We start from the raw sequence: 12,597 nt of genomic DNA, 5'->3' as shown, positions 1-12,597 counted from the left end.
GAGATGCTGGCAGCCTCTAGAAGCCAGTAAGGGCAAGGAAATGGATTCTCCCCTAGAGCTTCTAGAAGGAAGGCAGCCAGTGGATGCCTTGATTTCAGGACTCCGGCCTCCAGAACTGTAACACAACAATGGCTGCCTTTAAACCGTTACATTGGTGGTAACTTGTTACAGCAGCAAGAGGAAGCTAAGAGAGACTAGAAAGCCAGCCATGGGGAGGATGGGGGAAGAGAGAACAGCAAGTACAAAGGTCCTGAATCAGGATCAAGGAGGCCAGTGTGGCAGGAGCAGGGTAGGCAGGAGGGTGTGGGAGAGGAGAGGAGGCCAGAACCAGCAGGGCTTAGATTGAGCCAGATCGGGCAGGCCTGGCAAAGAATCTGGATTCCAACCGAAATCACACTGGAAAGCCTGAGGGCCTTGAGCAATTCCGGCATCTCCAGGGTCTAAGGTGTCAGAGGTATTCTCCACAGAGGATGTCACGGATACGTGAAGAGACACCCAACATCATTAGTCATTAGAGAAATACAAATCAAAACCACACGGAGAAACCACCTCACACCTGTTTGGATGGCCCGACTCAAAAAGACAGACAATGACAAGTGCTGGGGGGGTGAAATTGGACCCTCGTACATGGCTGTTGGGAATGTGAAATGGTACATGCATTTTGAAAAACAGCTGATAGTTCCTCAAAATGGTAAACATAGAGTTACTCTATGACTCATAAATTCCTCTCCTAGGTATCCACCCAAGGGAAATGAAAACACAGCCACACGAAGACCTGTACACAAGTGTGCACAGGAGCATTATTCATAAAAGCCAAAGAGTGGAAAGAACCCAAATGCCTGTCAACTGATGGGTGGATAAAGTGTGGTACATCCACACCACGAAATATTATTCAGGAGTAAATACGTGCTACAACATGGATGAATCTAGGAAATACACTAAATCAAAGAAATCAGTTATGAAGGACTACATCTTGGGAATTCCCGTCGTGGCACAGTGGTTAATGAATCTGACTAGGAACCATGAGGTTGCGGGTTCGGTCCCTGCCCTTGCTCAGTGGGTTAAGGATCCAGCGTTGCCATGAGCTGTGGTGTAGGTTGCAGACGCAGCTCAGATCCCGCATTGCTGTGGCTCTGGCATAGGCCGGTGGCTATGGCTCCAATTCGACCCCTAGCCTGGGAACCTCCATATGCCGCAGGAGTGGCCCTAGAAAAGGCAAAAAGACAAAAAAAAACGGACTGCATGTTGTATGGTTTATTCCCTGTACATGAAATATCCAGAAGAGGCAATGCCTAAAGCTGGGGGCGGGGGGGGGGGAATGGGAGATGTATGTGGGAGTGTTGGGGGTGATGGTTGAAGGGTACGGGGTTTCTGTTGGGGGCCATGAAAATGTTCTCAGATTGATTTGCATCTGGATGTACGACTCTGCATATACTAGATGCCACTGAATCGTACATTCTATTTTTGGCCAAGCCGCTGTGTGCAGAAATTCCCAGGCCAAGGACTGAACCCGCACCACAGCAGCAACCAGAGCCACAGGAGTGGTGACATTGGATCCTTAACCTGCTGAGCCTCCAGGGAACTCTGAATTGTACACTTTATTTATTTATTTATTTTGTCTTTTCTAGGGCCGCTTCCCACAGCATATGGAGGTTCCCAGGCTAGGGGTCTAATGGGAGCTATAGCTGCCGGCCTACGCCAGAACCACAGCAACTGCAGGATCCAAGCCACATCTGCGACCTATAGCTCATGGCAACGCCAGATCCTTAACCCACTGAACAAGGCCAGGGATTGAACCCGCAACCTCATGGTTCCTAGTCGGATTCGTTAACCACTGCGCCATGACCGGAACTCCTGAATTGTACACTTTAAATGCATCAACTGCATGGTGGGTGAATTATATTGCTGCAAAGCTGTTTAAGAAAAAAGTCATAGGTGTGCCTTCTAAATTAACAACCTAGACTGGGAATTACATCTAATCACCTATGATGGAGCATGATAATGTGAGAAAAAGAATGTATACATGTATGTGTGACTGGATCACCTTGCTGTACAGTAGAAAATTGACAGAACACTGTAAACCAGCTATAATGGGGAAAAAATCATTAAAAAAATGTTTTAATTAATAACCTAGCAATAGAAGTTGTTCTGGCCATCACAATTGAGGCCAACACAGAAAAAACTAGAGGAAGTCATTTACACAAAGCTGCTCTGCCCAGAACACAGTCTAATTAGTTTAAATCACAGATCATCCAAGCAAAGGGACACAGTGCAGTCTAGAAAATCATGTGGTGACATTCTCAGAAGTGTCTTGACGTGTTCCCAAGGCAGGGCCTCTTCGGGGACAAAAGGTGAGGTGAGGGACCAGGGAGGGGAAAGATAGTGGTCTTCCCCTCTGTCCCCAGGAGCATGATTTACATCTGTTAACCTAACACATTTGTTCTTTTTTCCATTAAAAAGTTAATTAAAAATACACACTGAAAGTAAAAACCTACATCTATATTGCTTGGCAAGGAGAAATAACTGTGAATACCTTAAGTGAAAAAATCAGGCTAGCAAAATGTACAAAATGATACGATTTTTGGAAAATGTACACACATAAAGAAATTGGTTAGGAGAAAAGACAAGAAGGCATAAGACACCTAGCACTCCAATGGCACATGGGAAGAAGCCAATACACATAAGCTGCCCTTGCTGTTATTATTATTATTGGCATCCATAGTAAGAACAGTATCCCTGAGTGGTGGAGACTGAATTAGTCTTTGTTTCCCACAGTATTTTGCAATAAGCATGTTTTTTTGGCTTTTTTTAGGGCTGCTCCTGGGGCATATGAAAGTTTCCAGGCTAGGTGTTGAATTGGGGCTCTAGCTGATGGCCTATGCCACAGCCACAGCAATGCCAGATCCAAGCCACATCAGCATCCTACCCTGGATTCTAAACTCACTGAGCAAGACCAGGGATCAAACCCGCATCCTCATGGATACTAGTCTGGTTTTTAACCCACTGAGATACAACAGGAACTACCTGTATTATTTTTGTTACTGGTTTAAAAGAGGGTTTCTGGAATTCCCCAGTGGCTCAGGGGATTAAGGATCTGGCGTTGTCACTGCTGTGGCATGGGTTCAATCCCTGACCATGGGAACTTCCAAATGCCACAAGTGTGGCTAAAAAAACAAAAACAAAAACAGAGTTTCTGAACCTCAGCACTGCTGGACACTTAGAGCTGGATGGGTTTTTGTGCATTGTAGCAACACCCCTGGTCTCCAGATGTGACAACCAAAAATGTTTCCAGGAGTTCCCATTGAAGTGCAGCGGAAACAAAGCTGACTAGCCATGAGGTTGCGGGTTCAATTCCTGGCCTCATTCAGTGGGTTAAGGATCCAGCGTTGCCGTGAGGTGTGGTATAACTCACAGACATAGCTTGGATCTGGCGTTGCTGTGGCTGTGGCGTAGGCCGGAAGCTGTGGCTCGGATTAGACCCCCAGGCTGGGAAGCGCCATATGCCACAGGTGTGGCCCTAAAAAAGAAAAAAAAAAAGTCTCCAGATAGCCACATATATCCCCTAACAGGGCAAAATCACCGCTGGTTGAGAACAATTAGGTTAAAATGTATATACTATTTTCTTCAAACTGGATGGATAACATATACATATTAATTTTATTATTACTCTTTCCAGTGTATATTATATACTCTTTGTACAAATGGCATATATCATCTCAATTTTAAAAATATAAATTAACTATACTTCAGCAAAATGTGAAAAAATGAAAAAATAAATTTAAAAAAGGAAAAAATAAAGAAAATATAGATACTACTTAAAAAATATTGGAGTTCCCGTCGTGGCGCAGTGGTTAACGAATCCAACTAGGAACCATGAGGTTGAGGGTTCGGTCCCTGCCCCTGCTCAGTGGGTTAACAATCCAGCATTGCCGTGAGCTGTGGTGTAGGTCGCAGACGCGGCTCGGATCCCGCGTTGCTGTGGCTCTGGCGTAGGCCAGTGGCTACAGCTCCGATTCGACCCCTAGCCTGGAAACCTCCATATGCCGCGGGAGCAGCCCAAAAAATAGCAAAAAGACAAAAAAATAAAAAATAAAAAAAAAAAAATAAAGTGGCACCAGTCACACCGACTTAAAACATAAAACGAAGAATTATAATTAACACCTCCTTATTACTTAAAAGAATCTGACAAAAGGGGTCAAGTGCTTTTTATACAGTTTTTTCTAACCACCACCTCCAGTTTGCAGATTAAGAAGCTGAGGCCCAGAGAGGTTAAGCAACTTGCCCAAAGTCACCAGCTGGGATGAGATGGAGACTGGGATACAGACCTCTGGGCGCATGAGGGCCACACTGCTGCGCAGCCTCCCCGGGATGCCAAAACCTCAGCCTATCACCAGGCGCAAACAAATTACACCAAGGACATGCAATGTCCTGGCAGGGCCAGATACGGGGTTCAAATCCCACTCCACCACTTAGCAATGTCTTACCCCACCCATCCGCTTCCACGAATGACTCTACCTCTAAATCCCAGGCCGCTGTGGGAATTAAATGAGATAAGCCGTGTCAGGTGCTTACATGGGGCCGAGCACACAGAAAGAACCAGTCATTGCTGACAGGAATCAGTTTAAGCTTTACTGTAACCAAGCAAGTCGAGCCTGACATTACTCAGCAACAGAGTAATAGCAGAACTCGTCCACGATCACCTAACACCTTCCCGAGGACCACATTGGGCTCCAGAGAGGGGGCAGTGCCTGTCCGGGGAACAGCGAGGCTCGGGTCCAGGACGGCAGCGCCGAAAGCCCCTCGGATCAGGATTCACATAAACAGAGGTGGGGAGAGGGCTGAGCGGGGTCGCAGGGGGACAACTCACCGAACTGCATCCAGTCCCACTCGCTCAGCGTGTCCATGTTGCGGCACAGGTCGTCCAGCACCCAGGAGGGCAGCTGGTAAATGTAGCAGGACATGGCCGGGCTTCGCGGGCCGGCGGGAAGGCTCGCAGACAAGTGAGTCGAACTCGGCTGGACTCAGCTCCTTTAGCTGCAGGCGGGGAGATGCACCCGCGTCGGCCGCCCGGGAAGTGGGCGGGGCTTCCCTGTGTGCGATCGCCCCCCAGCGGCCACCGAGGGCATGAAGCCTCCCGGCGGGCTGAGCGGCTGTGAAACTAGGAGGATCCGAGCCGGGAGGGGAAACCGACCCATATTTGGGAGGCAACACGTTTAAGGCCACCTGGGAATCCAGTGACAGTCCCAAGAGAACTTCTGACTCCACTTCTAGGGTTTTTGGCGCTCCACCATATATGATTCATTCAACGGATAGTCTATTAATTACCTGCTATATGTCAGGCACTGTCTAGGTGTTGAACATGCATAAGGGGAGAAAACTTTATAAAGTCCTTGTACTTATGGAACTTACAATCTAGATGGGCGGGAGTGGGGGCCAGAACTAGCAATAAATAAAAATACTGAATAAGTAAGTTACTTAGAATGCTAAGAGGTAGTAAGTGATATTGCAAAAGAGAAAAAAAGTTCTTTAAGAGGAATCAGGAGTTAGAGCAAACAGGGAAAAGACTCTGTACTAAATAGGATGGTGAGGATAGACTGTGATTATAATGGCTAATATTTACTGATTCCCTCCTCCATACTATGCACTGTTCTAGGTGCTGGGGATCCTTCTGAAGAAAACAGGGCAAAATTCCTGCCTTGGATGGAGATAACACAACAAGCAATAAAAGGCTAAATAAGTAAATAATTTAGCTCTTTAGAAGGTAATAGGTAATGTTTGGGAATAAAAGTAGAGTACTGTAAAAGAGGGCAGGAGAGTGGCTAATTCCATTATTCACTGTCTTAGAAGGTGATAAATACTATTGGGGCAAAGCAGAGTATGGTGAGAGGAACTGGGGAGCAAATTGAATTATTATTAAGTAGGGTAGAAGAATGTAACTGCTAATTTTATTAAGCATTTATGATGGGCAAACTTCACCAGGCTTATTTTACTTAAAATGATCTTATGTGTCTCCCTCAACGTACAGATGAGGAAACTGAGACACAGAACAGTCAAATAACTTGCCTAAAATCAGCGGTACAAAGTGGCAGAGCTGGAATCCAGTCTGACCATTAGCTACAAACTGCCTCTTTATTGTAATAACTACCATTTATCTACACCTGCAATGTGCTTTGTGGAAATCATTTTATGTGATTCTCATAATCCTGTGTTACAAATATTATTAATCCCTTTTTTACACAAAAGTAAATGGGTTCTGGAGTTCCCTGGTGGCCTGTTGGGTTAAGGATCTGGCATTGTCCTACTGTGGCTCAAGTCAGTGCTGTGGCACAAGTATGATCCCTAGCTCAGGAACTTTCCCATGCCACAGGCCTGGGAAAAAAAAAAAAAGTAAGTGGATTCCAAGAAGTTAAGCAGCATCATTGAGGGCAGACTGAGCACCTCTTTAGAGCCCTAAACATCGGCTGTTGAAAGAAGGAAACAAAAATGAAATTTATTTTTTAATTTTTTTATTTTTTGGCTGCCTCTTGGCACATGGAGTTCCCAGGGCAGGGGTGAGATCCAAGCCTATAGGTTACGACCTACATCACAGCTGTGGCAATGGCAATGACCTACACTGCAGCTGCAGCAATGCCAGATCCTTAACCCACTGCACCACAGCAGGAACTCCTTGATTTCTACATCTTTAAAGTGGGACTAATCATTCCTACGGCCTTGTGAGCAAGGGAAGAGGATTAAATCAATCTACAGAAAATACAATTGATTAGTTTATAATCAATTGTTGATTACATCAATTTAGACAGGGTCTTCCTTGCACAAAGAATGTGGTCAAAAAGTGATAGCTGCCAGGAGTTCCTGTCGTGGCTCAGTGGTTAACGAATCCAACTACGAACCATGAGATTGCGGGTTCAATCCCTGGCCTCACTCAGTGGGTTAAGGATCCGGTGTTGCTGTGACCTGTGGTGTAGGTTGCAAATGAAGCTCAGATCCCATGTTGCTGGGGCTCTGGCATAGGCCGGCGGATACAGCTCCGATTAGACCCCTAGCCTGGGAATCTCCATATGCTGTGGGTATGGCCCTAAAGAGACCAAAAAAAAAAAAAAAGATAGAAAGTGGTAGCTGCCATTGATAATATTGTTGGTTTGTTGGCTTTGTTTTTTTGTTTTGTTTTGTTTTTTCCCCGCCATGCCGGCGGCATGTGGAAATTCCTGGGCCAGGGATTGAACCTGAGGCACAGCAGCAACCCAAGCCTCTGCAGTGACAACGCACTGGATCCTTAGCCTGCTGTGCCACAAAAGAATTCCCAATAATATTGAAAAGAACACCCACTGACCTTGGAGTCCTACCGGGATACTGGTCCTTGTTCATCCACAATCTGGCTCTTTATCCTTAAGCCAGTTGGCGGTTTTTTTCTCTTGTAAATTGGGTATCCTGACTCACCCACTTTGAAGGATTTCTATGAAGCTTAAATGGACCCCAAAATGCTCAGGATAAACTGTAAAGTGCTGAGCCCAGTAAGGAGTCGGTGATGTTCCAGAGTTCTGAGGCTACTCTTCAGGGGTGTCTTGTGTTGCAGCAGTGGTTGAAGGAGAGTTTTTTGTTTTTTTGTTTTTTGGTTGATTGGTTTTTTTTGTTTGTTTTTTGTTTTTGTTTTTTTGGTCTTTTTAGGGCTGCACTCACATCATATGGAAGTTCCCAGGCTAGGGGTCAAATCAGAGCTGTAGCTGCCAGCCTACCTCACAGCCCCAGCAACTCGGGATCCGAACTGCGTCTGCAACCTATGCCACAGCTCATGGCCATGCCAGATCCCTCACACACTAAGCGAGGCCACGGATCAAACCCACATCCTCATAGACACTAGTTGGGTCAGTACTGCTGAGCCACGACAGGAACTCCTGAAGGAGAGATTCGAGGTAGAGGAGCTCCAGGGATGGTCTGATGGAGGGCAAGTGGGATACAGATCCCAAGTAGTAGGTCCCCAGATTACCCATAAGTTCTAACTTGGCTACAAATTAGAGGTTCCCAGGACCCCTCCTCAAGTTCAATTAATTTGCTACAGTGGCTCATAGAATTCAGGGAACCATTGAGATTTACCAGTGTATTAAAGGATATGAGGGGTGTTCCCTCTGTGGTGCAACAGAGTCAGCAGTGTCTTGGCGGTGCTAGGACGCAGGTTCAATCCCCAGCCCTGTTCAGTGGGTTAAGAATCCAGCGTTGCTGAAGCTGCAGCTTAGGTTGTGACTGCAGCTGGGATATGAACCCTGGCCCAGGAACTCCATATGCCACAGGGCAACCCAAAAAGAAAAAAATAATATTAAGGATATTGAGACTGCTCCTGAGAAAGACTATATTTACCCAAAATTACAGGACTATTCCTTATCCATGGTTTTGCTTTCTGTGGTTTCAGTTACTCATGGTCAACCACAATTTAAAATACTAAATGAGTTCCCGTCGTGGCGCAGTGGTTAACGAATCCAACTAGGAACCATGAGGTTGCAGGTTCAATCCCTGGCCTTGTTCAGTGGGTTGGGGATCCGGCGTTGCCGTAAGCTGTGGTGTAGGTTGCAGACGCGGCTTGGATCCCACGTTGCTGTGACTCTGGTGAAGGCCAGCAGCTACAGCTCCGATTAGACCCCTAGCCTGGGAAACTCCATATGCCGCGCGAGAGCAGCCCTAGAAAAGGCAATAAGACAAAAAAAAAAAAAAAAAAAACTAAATAAAAAATTCCAGAAATAAACAATCTGTGAGTTTTACACTTGAAAAAAAATTTTTTTAATTAGAGTATATGAGGGAGTACTTACTGTAGTTCAGCAGGTTAAGAAGCCAACATAGGGAGTTCCCGTCATGGCTGAGCGAAAATGAATCTGACTAGCATCCATGAGGACACAGGTTCAATCCCTGGCCTCACTCAGTGGGTTAAGGATCCGGCATTGACATAAGCTATGGTATAGGTCACAGACGCAACTCAGATCCCGTGTTGCTGTGGCTGTTGTGTAGGCCGGCAGCTGTAACTCTGATTCAACCCCTAGCTTGGGAACCTCCATATGCCACATGTACAGCCCTAAAAAGACACACACACATACAAAAGAACCCAATATAGTATCCACAAGAATGTGAGTTCTATCCCTGGCCTCTCTCAGTGGGTTAAGAATCTGGCATTGCTGTGGCTGTGGCACAGGCTGGCAGCTGCCGCTCTGATTCAGCCCCTGGCCGGGGAACTTCCATATGCCAAATATGTAAAGAAAAATAAATACATAAAAGATAGGAGTTCCCTTGTGGCACAGCAGGTTAAGGATCCAATGTTGTCACTGCAGCAGCTCGGGTCGCTGTTATGGCACAAGCTTGATCTCCAGCCCAGGAACTTCTGTATGCTGTGGGTGCATCTCCCCCACCCCCAAAAAAAGGATATGATAAAGGATACAGATGAACGGCCAGATGAAAAGACAGAGAGTGAAGTCTGGGAGGGTCCTGAGCACAGGAGCTTCTGTCCCTGCAGAGTTGGGTTGCATCACCCTCCCAGAATGGGTGTGTTTGCCCACATGGAAGCTGTTTATTTTGTTTTTTGTTTTTTTGCTTTTTATGGCCGCACCCACAGCATATGGAAGTTCCCAGGCTAGGGGTCAAACCAGAGCCACATCTGCCAGCCTATATCACAGCCACAGCAACATGAGATCTGAGCTGCATCTGTGACCTACACAACAGCTCACGGCAACGCTGGATCCTTAACCCACTGAGCAAGGCCAAGGATTAAGCCCCAAACCTCATGGATACTAATCGGGTTCATTACCTCTGAGCCACTTGAGGAACTCCATCTGTAAGTCCTCTGAACCTCTTCCTGGAAGTTTACGGAGGCGCCCTGAAGAAGGCATGATTATTAACTTCATTTTCAGCCCCTCTCCCCTCCTCTGGAGAAGGGTGGGAACAGGCTGAAAATTTCAAGCTTCCAATCACTGCTTGGTGTTTCTGGTGATGGGCCCCCATCCAGGAGCCCACCCAGAGCCCCCCATTAGAACAAAAGATGCTGCTAGTGGTCTTATCACTTAGGAAATTACAAGGGCTTTAGCAGCTCTGTGCCAGGATCCAGGGCAGAGACAGATATATATATACCTTTTTTTTTTTTTGGTCTTTTTGCCTTTTCTAGGATCGCTTCCCATGGCACATGGAGCTTCCCAGGCTAGGGGTCGAATTGGAGCTGTAGTCTCCAGCCTACACCAGAACCACAGCAACGAGGGATCCGAGCCGCGTCTGCAACCTACACCACAGCTCATGGCAACGCCAGATTGTTAACCCACTGAGCAAGGGCAGGGACCGAACCCACAATCTCATGGTTCCTAGTCGGATTCGATAACCACTGCGCCACGACAGGAACTCCCTACATTTTATTATTGCAGAAAGAAAGAGAGACAGAGACAGAGAATGAACCCCTTCCTATAGTCTCATCCTGAGGGCCCACTATTATTAATAGTTTGGTGTATACACTTTCACATGTTTTCAGATGTCTAAAAAATTTTTTATTTTAACATTTTTAAAAAACACATTTAATGGTCTGTAAATGTTTTTCAATTAATAGTAATTTTGGGGAGTTCCTATCATGGTTCAGCACGTGAAGCACCTGACATTATCTCTGTGAGGATGCGGGTTCTATCCCTGGGTTAAGGATCCAGCATTGCTGCAAGCTGTGGTGTAGGTCCAAGATGTGACTTAGATGCCACATTGCCGTGGCTATGGCATAGGTCAGCAGCTCCAATTCAGCCTCTGGCCCAGGAACTTCCTATGCCAAGGGTGTGGTCATAAAAAGAAAGGAAAAAATTGTGGGGCCAAGCCAGTCCTCTAGAACTCAACTTCTCCCAAATGGAACAAAACAACCTTGCATGTTTTCTACCTGAATGGGGAGAGAACATATTGCTGTGCATTTGTTTGTTAAGCTGACTTGTACTTTCCAGAGGTTTCATGTTCCAAGTTATGAAACAAGTATTGTGGGTTTCTTTTTCATTTATGTATCCAGCGCTATTGCCCCACCTTTTTGGTTACCATCGCAAGTACATCTAATTTTCCTGTGATCTGCCAATGGATTACTGGGTAAGTGTGGTGACAGGAGAGTCCCCAGAAAAATGTTCTGTTGGGACAGGGAGCTTAGGTATGCCGACAGAAAGGGAAAAATCTCCAAGGAATATCAGTGACTAACATGGAGTGTGGTGAGGTGCTAAGAATGGGAGACAGAAACCTAGCGTGAAAGTATCTGAAAAGTTCACACTAGTGTTTATATTTCAAGAATGCAAAACCCCCTTATCTATTTCATATCCTTAGTGAACTGAGTGCCCTGTCCCTGGCGAAATATTAACCAGTTACCAATTTGGGGTGTTTTTTTGGTTTGCTCTTTTTTGGCCACACCCAGGCATTCGGAAGTTCCTGGGCCAGGGATAAAAACTGTCCAAGGCACAGCAAGGAGAACACCAGATCCTTAACCACTAGGCCACCACAGAACTCCGGTTTTTCTTTTTCTTTTTGTCTTTTTAGGGCTGCATCCTCGGTATAGAGAGGTTCCCAGTCTAGGGGTTGAATCAGAGCTGTAGCCACCAGCGTATGCCACAGCCACACAGGATCCGAGCCGTGTCTGCGACCTACACCAAGCACAGCTCATGGTAACGCTGGATCCTTAACCCACCCAGCAACGCCAGGGATCAAACCCATGTCCTCATGGATACTAGTTGGGTTCATGAACTGCTGAGCCCTGACGGGAACTCCCTATTTTTTTTTTAAAGACTATTTTCTAGAGCAGTTGTAGGTTCACAACATAATTGAGAGGAAGGTACAAGATTTCCTATATACCTCCTGTACACCCAGAGTCTCCCCCATTATCAACCCCCGCCCCATGGTACATTTATTACAACTGATGGACCTACACTGAGACATCATTACCAACCAAAGTCCACGGTTTACCTTAGGGTTCACTCTTGGTGGTGCACATTCTATGGGTATGGAAAAATGTATACTGACATGCATCCACTATCATAACATCACACAGAATAGATTCTCTGCTGGGAATTCCTGTCATGGCTCAGTGGTTAACGAGCCCAACTAGGATCCATGAAAATGAAGGTGCGGATCCCTGGCCTTGCTCAATGGGTTAACGATCCAATGTTGCCATGAGCTGTAGTGTAGGTCACAGACAGAGCCCAGATCTGGTGTTGCTGTGGCTGTGGTGTAGGCTGCCAGATGTCACTCCAAGGAGGTTTGACCCCTAGCCTGGGAACCTCTGTATGTCTCAGATGTAGCCCTTAAAAGACCAAAAAAAAAAAAAAAAAAAAGAAGAAGAAAAAAGAAAAACAAAGCTAAAAGAAACAGTTTTTTGTTTTTTTTTTAATCTCTTTGGAACAAGAAAGGACTGAGAAATAAGCTAGGTTTCTTATGTGCCACCCGCCCTAAGTCACAGGCCCCCCCCTTAGGCCTTTACACAAACATGGCCTTCACACATCTCCAAAAGAGAAGAGCCTGGCTAAATGCACCACCACATCCTAACTATTTCCTTTACTCAGCACCATTAAATGTATCAAAGAAAAACTTTTTCTTTTTTTAACTCGAAATAGATAAGATCACAAA

General features: G+C 45.9%; 1 protein-coding gene across 2 annotated transcripts in view; it reads right to left on the bottom strand.

The window, feature by feature from the left end:
* The window catches only part of IRAK2 (interleukin 1 receptor associated kinase 2), a 66,106-nt gene extending 61,038 nt beyond the window's left edge, over window positions 1-5,068 (bottom strand). For both annotated transcript variants that reach the window (XM_047780718.1, XM_047780729.1), the window contains exon 1: window positions 4,868-5,068. In XM_047780718.1, coding sequence (XP_047636674.1) covers window positions 4,868-4,961 — 94 coding nt within the window. In that variant the 5' untranslated portion in view covers window positions 4,962-5,068. The remainder of the gene's footprint in view (window positions 1-4,867) is intronic.
* Between the last annotated feature and the right edge of the window lie 7,529 nt (window positions 5,069-12,597).

This window comes from Phacochoerus africanus, chromosome 1 (genome assembly GCF_016906955.1).
Source record: "Phacochoerus africanus isolate WHEZ1 chromosome 1, ROS_Pafr_v1, whole genome shotgun sequence".
In the NCBI taxonomy this organism is placed as follows: domain Eukaryota; kingdom Metazoa; phylum Chordata; class Mammalia; order Artiodactyla; family Suidae; genus Phacochoerus; species Phacochoerus africanus.
Note: the sequence above shows the minus strand (reverse complement) of the source record. Positions and strands in the feature narration are given on the sequence as shown.